Genomic DNA, 18,870 nt, shown 5'->3' on the forward strand with positions numbered 1-18,870 from the left:
GCCGGCATCCCGGGTGGGTGGGCTGCGCTGGGGTGGGCAGGCGATATTAACTGTTGACTCTAATCCTTCACTTGCTACATCTAATTTCCTTCCAGGTAATCCTTTGCCAATCTGTCTTTGGGGTGAGGGGTGGCGTGCGTGTGTGTGTGCATGTGTGTTTTTGGGGGGCTCTGATCGGACCTGGGCGGAGAAGAATTGTTTCCGCCTCAGCAAAATCCAAGGTTTGGATGTCCCTATGTTTGGCTTGTCCTGGAGAGGTTGCAGGATGTAATGTGCTGGGCCAGAAGCTGCAGTTTAAGCCACACAGCTTGCTTCACCCTCCCACTCGCTATTAAATTTCCCTGAAAGCTTGTAAGTGGAATTGGGACCTCGTCTTTTTGTTGTTTGTTTCTTTTTTTTGGCAGAAGGAAGTGCAGGAATTTGGTTTGCCAGTCCCTAAATTTTCGTTCTTCCCTGGCCGAAGCTGACTGCATTGGTGAGGCAGTGGGTCACTCCAAGGCCAACTGGCTAGGCCAGGTGCTGAATCATCTCTGTATAGTTGTCTGTCCTCTTTAGTGGAAGAGAAGGAATATTTCTCAGGGTTTCTGCAGGATCTTTTCTTCATTAGAGCGTCATGTGTATATAGGCGACCCGTGCTGTGTGTGCAACCTTTACCTGTGAGGAGATAGTGCTGAGAATAGCGACAATTTTATACCGTACAAAGTGGGCACACTTCTCCATGTGCCCCGGGATTTTGATAAACTGCTAGAGCGTGTATATAGGAAACACAGGAAGGTGACTGAGTGCAGTAGTGAACCGGCCTGAAGCGGGTGAGTGTGTGTGTGCATCGTGCCCTCCTGTCACTGGGGGTGGGGGTGGGGGAGCACTAAGTTTCTGACACTGTCTGATTCTGGGGCAGAGGGGACCTATGTGGGGAGCCAAAGGAGGCTGTGACCCCTCGGCTTTGGGCACTCTGTTGCTAGAAAGCTGATGAGGGGGCTCTGTGGGGCAGGCAGGAGGGCAACAGCTTTGCAGGGCGTGCACCAGCATGGCAGTGACGGACAGGGGGTTAACCTGGGTGGGAGGAGGCACCTTTCCTCCGGTGAGGGTCCTTAGTGTCGATCTCTTTGGCTTTGGTTTGCTTTTCCTCCCATTCCCTGTGGAACATAGACCATTTCCCAGGGAGCAGCGGCACCCAGTGGGAAGCAGAAGGGAGTCATTCCCGGGGTTTGGTTGAGTAAGTCCTGCTCCCTTGGGGCCTGGAGTCCCCCACCTTCTCCCTCCACTCCTTGTGTGATTCACTGTTTGAAATTCAAACACTTTTAATTTTTGCTTTTAAATTGGATTTTTTTTTAATCAATCATCCCCTGGCTCCAGTGCTCCCGTGCCCCCTCCCTCCCACCTGGGTGCTGCCACGGGGCATGCCGGGGCTCGCCTGCCTCTGGCCGCTGTGTGTATCTGGACGTGTGCGAGTGTGTGACCGTTTTTATAACAAAGCAAACCGGTATTTTCAACGCTTCAGGCCACTAGTGACAAATGACTCTTGAGGTGGGGACTGCGGGGGCCCCCAGGGCAGGGGAGAGGCAGAGTGGGAGCTGCGTGGTCGCCAGGGTGTCCGATGCTTGAGGGGGGTCTTAAACTGTGGTGGGGCTGTGCTGTCTGGCAGGCGGGGGCAGCCCAGGGCTGGTGCCGAGCGTGGGAACCGCTTTGGGAGGCTGCGGGGAGGGTGTGGGGGGTGGGGGCTGTTACAGTTAACAGAAATAACTTTTGAAGCTATATAGTCCTTTTTAAATAAAACAAAAATGAAATAAAAAAAAAAGTTTTTTTTTCTGGGGATAAACTAGAACTGCCACAGCGTTGTCTGTCAGACCAAGAGATCTTAGCGACTTCAGTAGGTGTCTTTTTTCTGCACATTTTTTTTTGTTAAATAAAGAAAAACCTTAAAAAAAATATTAAATGGTAACTGAGGAACTGCAGCCTGTTCTAGACCTGTTTAGTGTTTCATGATTGTATGTCTTAGTTGCTGTAGAGGGCGAGCGTGGGGGAGCCCCGCGGAGGCTGTCCGTGTTTTTACGAACTGTAAGCGTTTTGCAGTGGCCAGTAAAGGGTTTTGCCATTGAACATGTAACTGTGTGGTTGTTTACACCTGTACCTTCCCTTCGGGCTCTGGCAAATGTAGGCGATAGCTTCCATTTTTAGAATAAATAACCATTCGCTTGACTTCACCTCCCGCGCTCGCCGCGCTGCCTCCCTGGCTCTGTGTGTTTCTATGGGGCGCCGAGGGGGCCAGCGATGGCTGCAGGGACGGGGCCTGGGCACAGCAGCAGCCCTGAGGGCCAGCAGTGGTGGCAGGGGCCAGCGGTGGCCGCAGGGACAAACCCTGGGGGCTGGTGATGACTGCAAGGATGGGTTGCGGAGGCGGGCGATGGCCAGAGGGACTAGTGATGGTCGCTGGGACTGGCAGTGGCTGTGGAGGTGGGCCGCAGGGAGCGGCGATGGCTGCAGGGATGGGACCTGTGGCCTGGCAGTGGCTGTGGGGGCTGGCGATGGCCCCAGGGGCTGATGATGGCTGTGGGGCCAGGATGGCCCGTGCCTGTTGCCATGTTGGTGCTAGTGGGGCTGGGTCCCCCTGCAGTCTGTCCCTGGTGTTGCCTCGCTGGCCCTGCCCTGAGGGTGATGCGGTGGCCGTTGCTATGGCGGCAGTGCCGTGGAGGAGGGGGTCAGCGTGGCCATGGGGACCCAGAAGGTGACACAGCGGCCGTCGGGTCTCAGCTGTTGCCCCCCCTACGCCAAACCCGCGCGGCCATTCTGGAGGCTGGCGGGGGTCCGCCCCGCGCGCGGCCATTTTGGGGGCGGCCTAAGGGGCGCCATCTTGGGGCAGGTGGCGCGGCGCGCAGGCGCGGGGCGGGCGCCATGGCGGTGGTGGGCAGGACGCGTGTGAAGCCGGCGCGGGCGCCGCCATGTTGGGCGCGAGCACGCGGGGCGGCGGGCGCACATGGCCGGGCCGGCGGGCGCGGGGCCGCGCCGGGAGCTGCGGAACGGCAACGCCGGCGATGGGGAGGGAGATGGGGACCGCGACGCAGACGGGCCTGGGGCGAAGCGGGCGCGGGCGGCAGTGGAGCCTGAGGCCGGGAACCGCCTCACCGTGGTGCTGGGCGCGCAGTGGGGCGACGAGGGCAAGGGCAAAGTGGTGGATCTGCTGGCCATGGACGCTGACCTGGTGTGCCGCTGCCAGGTGGGGCGGGGGGCCAGGCGCATGTTTGGGCTGGAGCGCTGTGCCCCTCTCTGCTCTGTGGGGCGGGCAGCGGGCCGGGTGTGGGGATGGAGGATCCGCTGCTTGCCTGCCTGGTGGAGCAGATGTGGGGCTGGAGGACTGTGGGGCTGCAGTGGGGGTGCAGGGGCCAGAGGCAGCGCTGTAGGGCAGGCCAGCTGCCTCAGTCCCCGCCGACCCATCTCTCGCCTTCCCACAGGGCGGGAACAACGCAGGACACACTGTGGTGGTGGATGCGATCGAGTATGACTTCCACCTGCTGCCCAGCGGTGTCCTCAACCGCCGTGCCACCTCTTTCATCGGTGAGTGGCCCCCTGTGCCACTTGGCATCCAGCCCCCTGCTCGCCTGTGGAGCCTAGCCCCACGGCCCCCTGCTCTCCCTCAGCGTCCGACTCTCCGTGCCCTTTGGAGTCCAGCCCCATGGTCCCTGTGCCTCTCGTGGTCTGGCCCCCTGCCCTCCCTTGGTATCTGGTCCCATGGTCCCTGTGCCCCTCAGGGTCTGGCCCCCATTCCCCCTTGGCGTCCGGACCCATGGCCCCTGTGCCCCTCAGCCTTCTGCTCCTCAGCATCCAGCCCCAGCTCCGTGGCTTGGCTGTGCCCGGGGCCTCCACTGTCACTCCATGACTTGCTACCTGCATCTCCACAGGAAACGGAGTTGTCATTCACTTACCGGGACTCTTCGAGGAGGCTGAGAAGAACCTGAAGAAGGGACCTGGTGAGTGATGTGGTGGGGCAAGGCCGGGCGCTTTTGTGTCCTGCAGGGGCCAAGGTGGTGGGCTAGAGCCCGGGGGCAGTGGGAGCCTGGCCTCCTGCCTCTCTTCCTGCAGGAGAGAGGTGGGAGGCTGCACTGTGGGTCGCTCCTTCCTGGGGCCTCCCCATGGACACAGCTGGGGAGGGTCCTGGTACAGCCCCTGGTGGGGGGGGACAGTGCAAGAGCTGCCTGTGCCCCATCCCATGGTGCACTCACCCTCTCTTCCATAGGCCTAGAAGGCTGGGAGTCCCGCACCGTGATCTCTGACAGAGCCCACATCGGTGAGTGTAGGGGGCTGCGGGAAGGGGCTGACAGAGCTGGGGCAGGTTTAGGGCTCTCCCACGATCCCCCTGATTGCTGTTCTTTCTTCTTCTCCTCAGTGTTTGACTTCCACCAGGCTGTGGATGGGATCCAGGAGCAGCAACGGCAGCAGCAGGATGGCAAAAAGTGAGTGAGGGGGCTGTGGCTGTGTGGGGCACTATGTTTGTGGGTGTGTCTGCTCCAGGGAGTGCATGAAGGGGCCAGAAGAGGGGCGATCTGGGCTCTGCGTGTCCAGGATCGACTCTTCCATATTTCCCCCGGGGTCAGGGGCCGGCCTGGTGGTGGTAGGGGGAGAAAAGATGCTTCTGCCCTAACCTGGTGTCTCTTGACAGCTTGGGCACCACCAAGAAGGGGATCGGTCCTGTTTATGCCTCCAAGGCCTCTCGCACAGGGCTGCGTATCTGTGACCTGCTGGCTGACTTTGGGCAGTTCTCCAAGAAGTGAGTGAAGATTTGGGGACCTGCCAGGGATTAGGAGCAGCCCCTGCTCCCCTTTTGGTGCTGAGGATTTGGGGGCTACATGGGGAGAAGAAGGGGGTTGGGGGAGATCTTGTGTCCGCTTGTAGAGCCAGGTGGGTGTGAGGTTCAGCCTGTGCTTCCTTCTGCCCCTGCTGTGTGTGAACGCGCCTTCCAGGTTCGAGGCTCTGGCTCAGCAGTACAAGGCAACATACCCTGCCCTGACCATCGACACAGAAGCTGAGCTGCAGCAGCTGAAGGTGGGTTGGGGGCCCACAACTGTTCTGCTCCTTGACCCAGGTCTCCCCATGTCTGCCTGACTCTTGTTCCACCCCATCCCAGGTCTACGCTGAAAAGATCCGCCCCCTGGTGAAAGATGGGGTTTATTTCATGCACCAAGCACTTCATGGCCCCCCCAAGAAGATCCTGGTGGAAGGGGCGAACGCTGCTTTGCTGGACATCGACTTTGGTACATGCCGGTCCTCCTGGGGTGGGGGTGCTGCCCTGCACTCACTCACCGCATCCCCTCTGTCCGCCCAGGGACATACCCATTCGTGACGTCCTCCAACTGCACAGTGGGAGGGGTGTGCACTGGCCTGGGTGTCCCACCGCGCTACATCGGGAAGGTCTACGGCGTGGTGAAGGCCTACACCACCCGTGTGGGTGTGGGAACCTTCCCCACAGAGCAGGACAACGTAAGTGGGGTGGGTGGCAGTGGCGGCTCTAGTGGAGGCACCGACTCTCAGTGCCCTGCTGGGAGCTGGTGGGTGATGCTGGGTTCTGGCCCCACAGGAGATCGGGGAGCTGCTCCAGTCGCGGGGGCGGGAGTTCGGGGTGACGACGGGCCGGAAGCGCCGCTGCGGATGGCTGGACCTGGTGCTGGTCCGATACGCCCACATGATCAATGGCTTCAGCGCGTAAGAGCCCCCAGCACCTGCTCCGGCCTCCCTGCTCCACCAGCGCCTGCATGCCTGGCCTGCTGTGGCCAGGTGACACACTCCGATTTTCCCTGCAGCCTAGCACTCACCAAGCTCGACATCCTGGACACCTTTCCTGAGATCAAAGTCGGAGTCGAGTACTGTCTAGATGGGAAACCCATTCCCTACTTTCCAGGTGAGGGGGCTACAGGGGCATGTGGTTCCCTCTGCGACAGGGAGAGGACAGGGTTCAGGGGGATCCTGGATGCTGAAGATCATTCCCTGTGGTGGTGGTGGGGTGTCTGGTTGGGGGGCTTCCCCCCGCCAGGCTGCCCCCCCACTGCCCTGCTCTCCCCTTGCAGCCAACCAGGAGCTGCTGAACCGTGTGTCGGTGCGCTATGAGACACTGCCCGGCTGGCAGCGCAGCACTGAGCAGGCCCGGGGCTTCATGGACCTGCCACCCCAGGCCCAGGGCTATGTGCGCTTTGTGGAACAGCACCTTGGGGTGCCAGGTGGGTCTCGGGACAGGGCAGCGCTGGGGCTGGGTTGGGGACGAGCCCGGCTACCTCTCACCACCGTGTCCTTGCACAGTGAAGTGGGTCGGCGTGGGCAAGTTCCGCGAGTCCATCATCAAGGTCTTCTGAGGGGTCCCATGGGGCTGGATGGCGCCAGGAGCTGCTCACATCCCCTCCCAATGCTGCCACCGCTGGCTGCCCCACACTCCAGGGCCAGCCCCTGGCCCCATGCCCCACGGGGCCCCCTGCTCCCCCTGCACCCTCCTCTCTGGGCATTTCTGCGTCTCACATTTTCACTGTACAGATCTTGTGATAAAAGCAAGGGTTTATTTTCTCTGTGGAGCCTCCTGCTGCTGGGGGGGGGGGAGCGAAGGGGAGGACTGGGCCCCATGCCACCCCCCAGGAGTGCTGATGCTGGCCTCAGGTGGCATCTCCTGCCAGTTTGTTCCTGTGCTCGATAAAGGGATGGGGGGGTGGCTGGGCCTTAGCCGTGGGGCAGGACCCCCGGCATTCCCCTGTCCCCTGCCGTGGGGCATGGGGGGGCCCCCGTGGAGCTCAGAGCAGGGCGCAGAAGAACTTCTTCTCCCTGAAGGGGTTCTCAGAGGTGGGGACGGGTGTGATGAGCGGGTCTTCGCAGGCGTGTGCATCGCAGTACGTCATCAGGTCGGCGGCAGCCTTGGAGACCTGGTGTGTGGGGCTGTGAGCGCTGGCCCTGCTGTCGGGTGCCCCCCCGCCAGCCCCCCGTGGCTCACCTTGATCCGGCACATGCTGGCTTCAATCTTCAGCTGCTCCACCATCTTACGGGCCTGCCCGATGCTCATTGTGCTGTTCACGGGGGTCTCGCCCTTCATGGAGGTCCTGGAGGGCAGGCAGAAGGGAGGGGAGGTGCTGGGGCTGGGCCCCAGCTCTGTCCCTTGCTTGCCTCGTATCCGTGCAAGCTCAGCAGAGCTCCTCATTGCACACCCCACGCCTGTGCAAGCGCTCTGCTGCCCCAGTCACGTGCCTTGTGCATGCAAGCCCTGTGCTGCATGTCTCCCCCTGCACGTGCAAGTTCAGCACTGTCCCCTTGCATACCCCGTGTGTGCAAGTGCTGCATTGTCCCCTGTCACACCTGCATGTGCAAGCACTGTGCTGTTCCCCCTCGTATGTCTAGCATGTGCAGGTGTGTCCCCCTTTGCACACCACACGTGTGTAGGCTCGGTGCTGCCTCCATTGCACACTCCGTGCGTGAAAGCTTGGCACTGCACCTCCCATCACATGCCCCACATGTGCAAACTTGGTGTTGCCCCTCCGTTGCACACCGCACATGTGCAAGCTCGGCGCTGCCCCTCCATCACATGCCCCAAGTTTGTAGGCTGTGTTGCATGCCCCACCTTGCACCCTGCGTTTGGGGTCCACCCTGCACACACTCTACTTCCTGGCTTGGCCCTGCATGCTCCATCCTTGCAAGCTCCCAGTTTCCTGCCCTAGCTCACGCACCCCAAATGTGCAAGCTCCTCCCTGCCTGCATTGCACGCCCCATGTTGCATGCCTCACCTCTCACCCCCCACATTTACAGGCTCAGTGTTGCACACACAAAGCTGCAGGCGCCACCCTGCCTGCGTTGTACACCCCACCTTGTGCACGCTGCATTGCCAGGCTGCGCCAGGCCAGCCCAACCTTGCGCCCACCCTCCTGCCATGCTTATAGCTTCCCCGCTGCATGCTGCAGGTCTGCAGGCTCCACCCTGCCTGCATTGCACGCTCCCCCCTGCACATGCTGCGTTTCCAGGCCCCACATCGCCACCCCACCTTACACTGCATTTCCCAGCCCCACGTTGCAACCTCCACCTCGCACCCCCCCCATGATCACAAACTTTGCATTGCAGCCCCACATTTCCAGGACCCACCTTGCTCATCCTAAACCTGCAAGCTCCACCCTTCCCGCATTGCCCCCCCCCGCATTTCCAGGCTCCACATTGCACCCACAAAGTGTCTGCCCCCCTGCCCCCTCAAACCTGCCCCCCCAAACCTGCCCCCTCGAGTTCCTCCCCCCCCTGCACCTCAAACATGCATCCCAAAAATCTGTCCCCCCTGGAGCTGTGTGCTCCCCTTGCACCCCAAAACTACATTCCCCTAGGCCTGCCCCCTATAACTGCCTGCCCCCTCGCACTCCCAAACCTGCATCCCCCAAACCTGCCCCCTAGAGCCACTTGCCCCCCCCCGTACCTCCAAAACTGCATCCCCCAAGCCTGCCCCCCCCGGAGCTGCCTACCCCCTGCTCCCCAAACCTGCCCCCCCTGCGCCCCTCACTTGCTCCCCCCGGCCCTCGCTGACCTTGGGGGGCCACTGCCAGGGCCAGTATCGGTGCCGGTGTCGGTGCCGAGGATGCTCGGAGCCGGCGGGCGGCACCATCGCGGGGCGAGGGGGGGACTGGCCCCGCCTCGACGTGTCCCTCCCCCCCCCCCCGGGCGGAGCCAGAGACAGAGCGGGGAACGGGGAGGGGGCAGCCCCATCACTCCCCATAGCTCCCTCAGCTGAATCGCTCCCTATAGCCCCTCCAGCCCCATCGCTCCCTATAGCCCTCCCAGCTCCATCACTCCCCATAGCTCCCCCAGCTCCATCGCTCCCTATAGCCCCCCCAGCTCCATCAGTTTTTATGCCCCCCCAACCTCATCATTCCCTATAGCTTTCCTAGCCCCATCGCTCCCTACAGCCTCCCCCCAGCCCCATCAGTCCCTATAGCTCCCCTAGTCCCATCGCTCCCTATAGCCTCTGTCAGCTCCATCAGCCCCTATAGCCCCCTCCGGCCCCATGGCTCCCCATGGCGCCCCCAGCCTCCCTCCTCGTTGCCATGGGGACGGGGGGCGGTGCCCCCGTCGCGGGTGGCCGCAGTGGGCGGGATCGGGCCCGGAAGGGGCGGAGCTGAGGGCGGGGCCCAGGCGTCCGAGCGGCCCCGGGCGTGGGTGCGGGACTCCGGCGTCCGAGCGCTGCTGTCGGGTAAAGCACTGGCCCAGGGGGGAGGGTTGCACCGGGGCCCGGGGGGGCTGGGCCAGGTCCCCAGGGTCCCCCCCGGCCCCATCGCTCCCTGTGGGGCTCCCCCAGTACCGTCACACCCTATGGTTCTCTCCGTCGGTCTCTATTGCCTCCCCCGGCCCTGTCACTCCCTATAGGGCTCCCCTAGACACTGTCACTCCCTATGGGTGGACCCCCCCCCCCAGCACAGTCGCTCCCTATGGGCCTCTCCACTTCCTGTGCCTCCCCCATCGCTCCCTATGGGCCATGGGTCCCTATGGGCCCCCCCAGCCCCGTTGCTCCCTATAGAGCTCCCCTAGACACACTCACTCCCTATAACCCCCCCTCCCAGTGCCGTTGCTCCCTATAGGGCTGCCCTAGATGCTATCACTCCCTATGGGCTCCCTCCCAGTCCTGTCCTTCCCTGTGCTTCAGTGGGATGGGGCCCAGGCACCTGGGCAACCGCCCAGCCTTTGCTCTGACCCCTGCCCCTCATGGCAGCATGTGGCAGACCGCCATGCCCCCGTCACGCTGAGGCCGTGCCACAGCCCCTGTCCCATGGGGAGCGCCTGCGGCTCGCCAGCAACCAGAGGCCGACGGGGCCGTGATCAGCTCCTGCGTGGCGGCAGCAGCCTGGGACCCGGCGTGCTGTGGGGCCATGGCAGGCGGCCCAGGCCCCCTGCTGCAGTGGGCCCAGGAGGCGGGCTCCATGCTGCTGCTGCGGGTTCGACGCACGGTGCTGCAGACTGCCATCCTCTTCTGCGTGGCCTTGCTGCTCCTCTGGGTCTCCGTCTTCCTCTATGGCAGCTTCTACTACTCCTACATGCCCACCGTCAGCTTCGTCAGCCCTGTGCACTACAGCTTCCGGTGAGCGCGGTGCCGTGGTGGGGGGCGGGCACTGGGGCTGGGCACCCCTAGGCTCACCCTCTTCCCCCTCCCCCCCAGGACGGATTGCAGCTCGCCTGGGCCTGAACTCTGCTCTTTCCCCACTGCCAACATCTCCCTAGTGAAGGGGAACCGGGACAAGGTGAGCGTGGGCCACTGTGGGACATGCTGGGGTGGCTGCGGGGCCGGAGCTGAGCCCTGCCCACTGTCTCCAGGTGATGATGTACGGGCAGCTGTACCGCATCTCCCTGGAGCTGGAGCTGCCAGAGTCACCGGTGAACCAGGAGCTGGGCATGTTCATGGTGGCAATGACGTGCTACACCAAGGGGGGCCGTGCTGTGGCCTCCTCCGCCCGGGCAGTGAGTCCCATGGGATCGTGGGGAGAGGGGAGCCCCTGCTTGCGCCACTGCCACGCTCCCTCCATGCTCTGCTCCTAGGCCATGCTGCATTACCGCTCTGGGCTGCTGCGGACGCTGGACACGCTTGCCTTTGCCGGCCTCTTCCTCTCAGGCTTTGCCGAGCAGAAGCAGACGGTGGAGGTGGAGCTGTATTCAGACTACCGCGAGGACTCGGTGAGAACTGGCTTTGTGGGGAGGCGAGGGATGCAGTGCCCCAGTGCTGAGACTGCCGCCTCTTACCACACCTAACCGCTCTTTGTATGGAGCCGAGTCTATCCGTCCGGGGTGTGTGGAGGGGGGAGAAGCAATGGGGGGCAGCCATCTGTGCTAACCCTGTTTCGCCCTCAGTATGCCCCAACGGTTGGTGCGGTGCTGGAGATCCAGAGCAAGCGGATCCAGCTCTATGGGGCCCAGCTCCGCATCCATGCTCACTTCACCGGCCTACGGTGAGTGCGGCGGGATGGGACAAACAGCTGTGTCCTGCCTGCAGGGGCAGGCGCCAGGCCCTTGGGGCCTCCCTCACCGTGGCTCTCCCACCCAGGTACCTGCTCTACAACTTCCCTATCACCTCTGCCCTGCTTGGTGTCGCCAGTAACTTCGCCTTCCTCAGCGTCATCGTCCTCTTCAGCTACCTGCAGTGGGTCTGGGGCAGCGTTTGGCCCTGGGAGCCCCCCACTGTGCAGGTGGGTGTGGACTCCATTCCCCAGGGCTGGGGTACACAGAGGGCCAGACCCCCTTGCCAGGCCCTTGCTCACCCCTGCTCTGCCCTCTAGATGAGCCTGCGGGATGGGACTGTTCCCCAGCAGCAACAGGAGGAGTCAGCAGTGCCTGGAGGAGGTGAGGGGCCGGGCTGGGGCCACCAGCATGGCCCCTGCCCTGGCCCTGACACCACCATCTCACTGCAGGGCCTGCAGAGGAGCTGGATGCTGAGGGGCCGGTCTCGAGCTCAGGTGCCGTGGGCCGGGGCTGGGCCGGCCTCTTTGGAGGGTGAGGGGATGGGTGCTGCCTGAGCTCTGCTTTCCCTGCAGGTGCCTCGCCGCCAGGAAAAGACGCAGAGGTTATTGGGCCCATGGTGGATGGTGCCCCAGCCAAGGAGTCAGAGATCAGCGAGGGTTGGTGACGCTTTCCCCAGTGGGGAGGGAGTCTTCAGCCCCCAACCCTACAGCACCTAGCTCTATAGCCCGTCCCAGGGTGCCTGCCTGCAGCGCTCCCCTCTCTCTCTGCAGACACCGAGTTCGAGTCGGTGGACGAGTCTTCCCTCCTCACTGAAGCCAACATCCGCCCCACGGAGGAGGGGGAGACCTTGCTGCCATCCCCCACTGAGGATGGCACAGCCCCCATGCCTGTGCCTGCCCCGGGTCCCCGGCAGCGCCACACGTGTTCCAGCTCCTGAGGGGCTTGGGGACCCTGCACCAGCCTTGCACTGCTGGGGGGACCCTTCCCCCAGCCCCACGTTTACATTCCTCCCCCAGATCCGCTTGTGGTACAATAAAAAAAAACCTGCTGGTGAGTGCGATGCCATGTGCGGCTGCGCTGGGGATCCGCTCCATGTGGCAGCCCCATCCCTGCTTTTGTGCTCCGAGGCCAGCCCTGCAGTTCCCTTTTCTGGGAAACCAGAGCAGCTCAGAGTGCTGCGGGGGCAGCTGTGGACAGCAGCCCTCTCGTGGGGAAGAGGGAGCTGGAGCTCGCGGCCATGTCACTGTTCGTGAGGGTGGCCATGCAGCCTGACACGCTGCTGCAGCGTGGGTGCGTGCGAGCGCGAGCAGGCTGACTGCCTTCGCTCCCACTGGGCCTGGCTGTGGCGGCTGCCGGCCAGCATCGTCCCACAGCTTCCGCTCATCCTCCCACGCTTAGTGTTGGCTCCTGCTCGGGAAAATCTCTCCCCGGTGATCCCGGGGAGCGAGGACCCGAGGGAGTCTGAATCAGTGCCCAGCAAGATCCTGGCTGCAGGACTGGTCTTCCTCCTGCTCCTGGGGGATGAATGGGGTACAGGGACATGGGGCTTGCAGCCCCCTCCTGTTGCACAGGGCAGGCAGACACACCAGATGTGTCAACCCCTCAGCTGCCAAGGGCTGGGCCAGGACGCTTCCAGGCAGGATGGAAATTGCCCTTATAAGGAGGATGGTTTTATTGCAACCACCTGCGGTGGGGTCCGGCCACGGCCCCCTGCTCCTCCCTGCTGCGGATGAGATCAGCGTGGCTGGGGATAAAGTGTGCAGCTGCAGCAGCAGGGGCCTGAGCAGCGCCGGGAGTGAGCCAGGAGCCCAGAGTCGTGCCGGCAGTGAGGCCACCAACTGGACGCTGTTGCAGCCTATGCGCCCCAACGGACAGTGGTGAGCAGCGGGCTGGATGCCAGGGTCCCACCAGTGCTGGCGTGGGGAGGGGGTGTCCTTCCATGGTTCCCCCTTAATGCTCTCTTTCTCCACAGCCCTCACCATGCCATCCCCGCTGCTGTGGTCCGCTGGCCTCCTGCTGTTCCTGGTGCTGGGGACCCTGGCTGGCTGGGGGGGAGGCCCGCTGCCGCCACCATCACCCCCCACTGCTGAGGGCAGTGCCGCTGGGCCCCTGCTCTGCGACTACCAGCGCTGCCGGCACCTGCAGCCCCCCTGCACCGAGTTGCGTGGCAGCAGTGGCTGCCTCTGCCCTGGGCTTTCAGGGCCGGGGGTCCCCCCAGAGTCCCCTGAGCTGGCAGCCGTGACACTGACAGCAGCAGGCGCCAGCCTCCACTGGTGCGCCCCAGCCTCGGTGGTGCTTGAGTACCAGGTGCTGGTGGGGGCCCCTGGGCGGCCCCTGGCCCCTGGCCCAGCCCTGCCACCCTCCTTCCGTGCAGCTGCCCTGGGGGGGCTGCGACCTGACACTCCCTATGTGCTCTGTGTCGTGGCCCGCAACAGGGCTGGCGCCAGCCCCACTGCCCCCCCCGGGGCATTGGGGGGACCCTGCCGCACTGTCCGTACCCCCCCGGACCCTCGCCGCCTCCTCCCTGCTGCCACTGCTGTGGTTGGGGTACTGGGGGCTGCTGGGGGCCTGGCCCTGGTCTGGCACTGCCTGCAGCGGTGGTGGGGACGGCGAGGTCCACCCGTGGTAGGGGACAGGGACCAAGCCCCACCTGGTGCACCCTGGGGGGAGCAGGAGCTGTGAGAGGGGCTTGATATCCCCCCAGCACCTCCTGCCTGTGGGCCACCCTGGTCCCCCTGACCCATGGGGACCTCCTGAGCCCCCTCCTAAGCCTTATAGGGACACCCCTTTTCTCCTAGCCTCCCAGCCCTGCTGCCCTGGCTCCCCCCAGCCTCACAGGGCCCCCCTGGCTACCCCCAGCCCCACAGGGACCCTCCCAGCCCCCTGCTCAGCCCCCAGCCCAGCTGGTCTGGGCCTCCCTCTATTTATTTGCTTGTGCCCACTTTATCTGGGGGAAGGAAATGAGGGCCCTTGTGTGGGCTCTGGGGGGGCTGTGAGGGACTGCCAGCCCCAAGCCTTTGGTGTCACCTGTCTGAGATGCTGGAATAAACTGCTGGAAGGGGAATTGGCAGTGTTGGCATGGTCTCTGCAGCGTCGTGCGGGGATGTGGTGGCCTGGGCGCGTATGGACTCATGCACACAAGAGGCGAGTGCCCGTGGGGACCCCATGTCCCTGGGTGTCCCACATCACACCCAATACCCCATGTATTCCTTTCCCATGTACTCCATATCCCACATACAACTCTTATTCCTTTCTAGTTGCTTCGCATCCTCCCCCCAGGTACCCCACACCGCACAGGTATTTCACGTCTCTCCCTTATTCCCCCGCACATACCCCACATCCCCCCCCTCCAGGTACTCCATATCCCACATCCCTCCTTCCAGCTACCCCATATCCCCCCTGGGCATCCCAAATCCCCCACTTATTTCCCCCCTCCATTTACCTCACATCCTCCCTCTCACATCCCCCACAAGTATTCCATATCCCACTGGATACCCTCTAGTCCCCCGTTACTCCCTGATACTCCATACAGCTCCAGCTGTCCCATGTCCCTGCTGATACCCCACACCTCCCATTTATTCCCCCAGCTACCCCCCTTCTCCCTAATACTCCACACCCTCTTTGCAATGTCCCATGCCTGTCAGGCCTGGGGGGATATTTGGGGTCACTGGGAGGCATCGGGAGGGTCTAGGGTCATCGAGGCCTGTGGGGGGGGTCCCTGGTGTCTCAGGGAGTCTCCACGGCCACGGGGCTGGCCCCCAACTGCTGAGGCGCCTTTAAGGCGGAGCCGCCGCCGCTGCCGCCGCATGTCCCTGGGTGGCCGCCGTCGGCAGCGCGGCCACGTGACCCAAACAGAGTGTTCGCACGAGCCCCGCCGCTTCCGGTGCCGGGCGGACGCCGCGGGCGGAGGGAGACGCGCCCGGGGGCGTCGGTAATCGCGGCCGGGCCAGAATCGGGACTCGGACCAGGACTTGGGGGCGGGATCCTGGGGCGGGACAGAGCGTCCCGGCGGGGCAGGGCAGGAGGTTCGCTGCCGTGGCGGCTCCCGGTAACGGCGGCGCCTCGCCTCGCTCGCCTCCCCGCAGTGCAGCCCGCCATGGAGTGCACGGCGCTGGAGACCCTCGTCGAGATGGGCTTCCCGCAGCACCGAGCGTAAGGCGCGGCCCTGCTGCCCCCGTGGCCCCGGTGGTGCGGGCGCTGCTCACGGCCTGCTGTGCTCTCGCAGGGAGAAGGCCTTGGCACTCACTGGGAACCAGGGCATCGAGACGGCTATGGACTGGTGCGTGGTCCCCCGCCCCGGCCCTACAGCTCTGCGGCGCCCCGTGACACTGCTCCCTCCCTCCCTCCCTCCCACAGGCTCGTGGCCCACGAGAATGACCCCGACCTGGATGAGCCCTACGAGGAGCCGCTGCCACAGGGCCCCGTCCCGGGTGCCAAGCCTGCGGCCAGTGCCGGAAGAGGAGGTGGGTGGCGGCGGCGCGCAGCGACCCCCCCTCCCAGCGCTTGTTGACAGTGCCTGACCCTGGCAGGTACCGGTGAAGATGGCGTGCCTGAGGAGGACAGCAAGCAGCCGCTGTCCGAGGAGGAGAGAAAGGAGCAGACCAAGAGGTTGGAGAGGCTCTGCCCTGGCACAGCTGGGCGCTCCCCCACACAGGGCGGGGTGGGGGTGGGGGGGGAGGTCCTGCCCCAAGCCAGGCCGCAGCCCCCCCTCCCTGGGAGAGGAGACCTGTGGAGGGAGGTGGCTGGGGCCAGCCATCTCTGGGGAGTCCAGTCCTGCATGGTGCCTACAGGATGATGGAGCTGATCGCCCAGAAGCAGCGTGAACGCGAGGAGCGGGAGAAGCGGGAAATGATCGAGCGAGAGAGGCAGCGGCGGAAGCAGGGCCAAGAGTTGTCCCTCATCCGGCAGCGGCTGCAGGAAGAAGAGATGAAAAAGCTGGCAGAGCAGCGGCGCAGGGAGAAGATGGAGGAGAAGCTGGCCAAGTGAGGGAGTGGCAGAGGGAGGGCATTGATGGGGGTGCGGGGAGGCCTGTGGGGGTGGTACTGCGAGCCCCAGCCTGCTCTCTGTCCTGGCCTCATTCTCCCGCAGGCAGCGGGTCCGTGAAAAGATTGAGCGGGACAAGGCAGAACGTGCCAAGAAGGTGAGCAGCAGCCCGGAGCTGGGGTGGCGGCAGGTGAGCTGTCCGCCCAGTGCCCAGTATGAGCTCTGGCTCTCCCCTCCACAGTTTGGTGCTGGCAGCGGTGTGCAGAGCTCCACTGAGCCACCGGCGGTCCCCATCATGCCATCATCCCCTAGCCAGGAGCCCCCCTCCAAGCGGGAGTATGACCAGTGTCGGATCCAGGTAGAGGACTGGTTGGGCGGGGGGGTCTCCCAGGTCCGTGAACTGCTGTCCACTCACAGCCCCGTGCCACAGGTGCGGCTGCTGGATGGGACGTCGCTGACACAGACCTTTAAGGCGAAAGAGCAGCTGGCAGCTGTGCGGCTCTATGTGGAGCTGAATCGCAAGGACAGCGAGGAGCCCTTCAGCCTGCTCACCACCTTCCCCCGCCGTGTCTTCACTGAGGAGGACATGGAGAAGCCCCTGCAGGAGCTGGGTAGGGGGTGTGTGTGGGGTGGGGGTGGGGGGCTGCAGTGGCCAGCGCTGGCTCAGCCCTGCTCTGTTCCCGCAGGTCTGGTGCCTTCTGCTGTGCTCATCGCAGCCAAGAAGTGCAACAGCTGAAAGTGGCGACCGGAGCCTTCCCTAGCCCTGGAGCCCATCCTGCAGCCCCCAGGGGCTGCACATGGCTCCCCTGGCTCTGCTGGGAAATAAACGTTCCCTCTCCCCTGTGGCTGCTGCCCCTCATTGGCCCCTCATGCTGTGGGGTTCCTCTGGTGGCCCAGCAGGCCTTGCCGCTGCTCTTTGGTTCAGGAGTGTTGGTGGGAAGCTGCGGCCACATGGCCCAAGGGTCTCAGCACAAAGAGACTGGGTTGGGGGGGGTACAGAGAACCCTATAACTGGTTCCAACTCCCAGTGCAGGAGCGCAGCCCACCCAGCTTTGAGGGGACCAGGGTGGAGCCCTACACTGTGCTTGGGGACCGGGCTGTTCCTATGGAAAATCCTGCCCTTTCCCTACCAGCTGATGCTAGTTTTCGACAGTGCAGCATTGCTGTGTCAAGTTCAGAGAAGCAGTTTGGTGCCTGAAACACCCCTGTGGCACCTATCTCCTCCCTCTTCGCCGGCCAAGACCCTCTGGTGTAAACAGCCTGTTGCCACCCCTGGGATGAGCTGGTCCTATGGGACAAAAATGCGTGGATGCGGTAGATATGGAAACGCTTTATTTGGCTGCTCTGGTGCTGTGGCAAGTAGACAGCCAAGGCAACGGGGTGGTGCCTTGGCCGCTGGTGCCTGCCCTCAGCGTTGGGGCAGCTCCGGTGGTGGTCTGGCTCCGGTGGTGGCGATCCGGCGCTGGCAGCCTTCAGGGAAGTTTGCGCTGCTGCTTGCCCACGGGGTCCACGAGGATGACGACACCCCAGCCAGCAACGCCTGTTGGGGGGGGGGGCCGGGGCACCCAGTGGCAGTGAGACCCCCCCCCTTGGCTGCTCCCATCCCGGGGGCCTGTTGCCATGGTGATTCCCCTCATCCTGGCAGCCCCATTGCCATGGCAATACCCCAATTCAGGTGCCCCACTGCGAAGTCCTCATTGCTATGGCAATGCCTCACCCTAGTGGCCAGCTGCCATGGTGGTGCCACTCTCCTGCCCCATTCCCTCCTCCTGCTTCAGTGCCATGGCAATGTCCTCCTTGGTCGTGGTGCCCCGTTGCCATGGCAAAACCCCCCTACAGTACCATTGCCCTAGCGATGCCTGCTGGTCCTGGAGCCAGGCTCATCCCCCCCCCCCCCCCCCCCCGGGTTCCCGGACCCTTCGCGGCGCTCACCGAGGGCGAAAGTGATCTGGGCGATGGTGCCCATGGATGGAGGGATGCCGCGCTTCATGGTCTGCCGCGGGCCCTGGTAGATCCAGAGCCCAGCGAGGAGCAGCCCGACACCGCTGAGGACGCGGCAGCTCCAGCAGCTGCCGAACAGCGGCTTCGGCGGCGACGGCGCCGCGCCCGCCTCGGCGCCCGGAGTCATGGCGGCGCCCCGCAGCGGAAGTGACACTCCGGAAGCCCGGGGGGCGCCGGTCCGCCCGTTACCCGCCCGTGCACAACCCGCGCCGCCGGCGGGAGGCCCGCGGCTGCCGCTGACCCCCGTCTCGCGGCGGGAGGGTGGACGCCCCCAAAGCCCCCTGATTTTTGCCTCATCGGCATGCCCGGAGCGGGGGAAGATGGGTGCGAAGCCCGGGCACAGGCGTCCGCGGGAGCCAGTGAGTTTATTGTGGGCCGGTCTTGGGGCGCCCGGCATCACCCTCACTTCCTCCAGGGCACCGGCCGCCGCGCCACGTTCTCGTCCGTCTCCGCCGCCTCCCGCAGCGCCGCCATCACCAGCTCGTTGTGGAGCCGCCGCTGCGCCAGGACCTGCGGGCTCCCCTCAGGCAGGGCCTGGGGCCCGCGGCCGGGTGAGGGCGGCCGCCGAGCCCCAGCCCCCTGCTCTGCTACCGCCCCGGCCTCTCCCTACCTTGAGCGTGTCCTGCCGTCGCTGCTCGCCTGTGCCCACGGCGAACCAGAGCAGGAGGCCGAGACCCACGGGCGCGGCGCCCCGCACGAGGGCCCGGCCCCACAGCCGCACCGCCTCCATCGCGCGGCGCGGCTAGAGCGGCGTCCTCCGCCGCGGGGAGGCGGGGGCCAGGCCGCCTGCGCCGCTCTGTCGCGGCCTTTAACCATAGAGATGCCGAGCTGGGTTTGTCCGTGCCCGCGCTACCAAAGAGCCGAGGCGCAGCCCCACCCCCCCGCCGGGGGGGGGGGGGGAGCCGCGGTCTGCGTCCGTGCGTGGGTCCAGCTCAGCCCCATCCC

General features: G+C 64.4%; 6 protein-coding genes across 11 annotated transcripts; 3 read left to right on the forward strand and 3 right to left on the reverse strand.

Moving 5' to 3' along the window:
* Nucleotides 1–2,974: 2,974 nt before the first annotated feature.
* On the forward strand, nucleotides 2,975–6,543 carry LOC134153069 (adenylosuccinate synthetase isozyme 2-like). The gene is made up of 13 exons (XM_062598886.1): nucleotides 2,975–3,214; nucleotides 3,450–3,552; nucleotides 3,897–3,965; nucleotides 4,232–4,282; nucleotides 4,382–4,448; nucleotides 4,655–4,762; nucleotides 4,956–5,037; nucleotides 5,120–5,246; nucleotides 5,318–5,472; nucleotides 5,570–5,694; nucleotides 5,793–5,890; nucleotides 6,057–6,206; nucleotides 6,286–6,543. The coding sequence occupies exons 1-13, from the start codon at nucleotides 2,975–2,977 to the stop codon at nucleotides 6,336–6,338; spliced, it is 1,428 nt and encodes a 475-aa protein (XP_062454870.1). The 3' UTR covers nucleotides 6,339–6,543.
* On the reverse strand, nucleotides 6,534–8,786 carry GNG3 (G protein subunit gamma 3). Of its 3 annotated transcripts, none has more exons than XM_062598889.1 (3): nucleotides 8,525–8,786; nucleotides 6,962–7,103; nucleotides 6,534–6,893 (listed from the first exon to the last, which is right to left on the reverse strand). In XM_062598889.1, exons 1-3 carry the CDS (start codon nucleotides 8,701–8,703, stop codon nucleotides 6,765–6,767), a joined length of 450 nt encoding a protein of 149 aa, XP_062454873.1. In that variant the 5' UTR covers nucleotides 8,704–8,786; the 3' UTR covers nucleotides 6,534–6,764. The 3 variants fall into 3 exon arrangements, with proteins under 3 accessions (XP_062454873.1, XP_062454874.1, XP_062454875.1); XM_062598890.1 differs by having other exon boundaries at nucleotides 6,962–7,067; nucleotides 8,525–8,782; XM_062598891.1 differs by lacking the exon at nucleotides 8,525–8,786 and adding an exon at nucleotides 7,583–7,679 and having other exon boundaries at nucleotides 6,962–7,067.
* Nucleotides 8,560–11,995, forward strand: BSCL2 (BSCL2 lipid droplet biogenesis associated, seipin). Of its 2 annotated transcripts, XM_062598887.1 has the most exons (11): nucleotides 8,560–9,187; nucleotides 9,704–10,069; nucleotides 10,148–10,229; nucleotides 10,303–10,446; nucleotides 10,525–10,659; nucleotides 10,834–10,931; nucleotides 11,027–11,168; nucleotides 11,259–11,322; nucleotides 11,391–11,435; nucleotides 11,514–11,597; nucleotides 11,712–11,995. In XM_062598887.1, exons 2-11 carry the CDS (start codon nucleotides 9,861–9,863, stop codon nucleotides 11,876–11,878), a joined length of 1,170 nt encoding a protein of 389 aa, XP_062454871.1. In that variant the 5' UTR covers nucleotides 8,560–9,187; nucleotides 9,704–9,860; the 3' UTR covers nucleotides 11,879–11,995. The 2 variants fall into 2 exon arrangements, with proteins under 2 accessions (XP_062454871.1, XP_062454872.1); XM_062598888.1 differs by lacking the exon at nucleotides 11,391–11,435 and having other exon boundaries at nucleotides 8,567–9,187.
* Nucleotides 11,996–14,796: 2,801 nt separating this feature from the next.
* UBXN1 (UBX domain protein 1) lies at nucleotides 14,797–16,769 on the forward strand. Of its 3 annotated transcripts, none has more exons than XM_062598862.1 (10): nucleotides 14,797–14,872; nucleotides 15,027–15,093; nucleotides 15,167–15,220; nucleotides 15,298–15,404; nucleotides 15,471–15,549; nucleotides 15,732–15,923; nucleotides 16,030–16,081; nucleotides 16,166–16,282; nucleotides 16,355–16,535; nucleotides 16,611–16,769. In XM_062598862.1, exons 2-10 carry the CDS (start codon nucleotides 15,038–15,040, stop codon nucleotides 16,658–16,660), a joined length of 888 nt encoding a protein of 295 aa, XP_062454846.1. In that variant the 5' UTR covers nucleotides 14,797–14,872; nucleotides 15,027–15,037; the 3' UTR covers nucleotides 16,661–16,769. The 3 variants fall into 3 exon arrangements, with proteins under 3 accessions (XP_062454846.1, XP_062454848.1, XP_062454847.1); XM_062598864.1 differs by having other exon boundaries at nucleotides 15,483–15,549; XM_062598863.1 differs by having other exon boundaries at nucleotides 14,826–14,872; nucleotides 15,032–15,093.
* Nucleotides 16,770–17,234: 465 nt separating this feature from the next.
* DMAC1 (distal membrane arm assembly component 1) lies at nucleotides 17,235–18,181 on the reverse strand. The gene is made up of 2 exons (XM_062598878.1): nucleotides 17,857–18,181; nucleotides 17,235–17,464 (listed from the first exon to the last, which is right to left on the reverse strand). The coding sequence occupies exons 1-2, from the start codon at nucleotides 18,050–18,052 to the stop codon at nucleotides 17,397–17,399; spliced, it is 264 nt and encodes an 87-aa protein (XP_062454862.1). The 5' UTR covers nucleotides 18,053–18,181; the 3' UTR covers nucleotides 17,235–17,396.
* Nucleotides 18,182–18,271: 90 nt separating this feature from the next.
* LOC134153065 (ubiquinol-cytochrome-c reductase complex assembly factor 3) lies at nucleotides 18,272–18,715 on the reverse strand. Its single transcript, XM_062598881.1, has 2 exons — nucleotides 18,536–18,715; nucleotides 18,272–18,459 (listed from the first exon to the last, which is right to left on the reverse strand). Exons 1-2 carry the CDS (start codon nucleotides 18,653–18,655, stop codon nucleotides 18,328–18,330), a joined length of 252 nt encoding a protein of 83 aa, XP_062454865.1. The 5' UTR covers nucleotides 18,656–18,715; the 3' UTR covers nucleotides 18,272–18,327.
* Nucleotides 18,716–18,870: the final 155 nt, after the last annotated feature.

Source organism: Rhea pennata, chromosome 38 (genome assembly GCF_028389875.1).
Source record: "Rhea pennata isolate bPtePen1 chromosome 38, bPtePen1.pri, whole genome shotgun sequence".
NCBI classification, from domain to species: domain Eukaryota; kingdom Metazoa; phylum Chordata; class Aves; order Rheiformes; family Rheidae; genus Rhea; species Rhea pennata.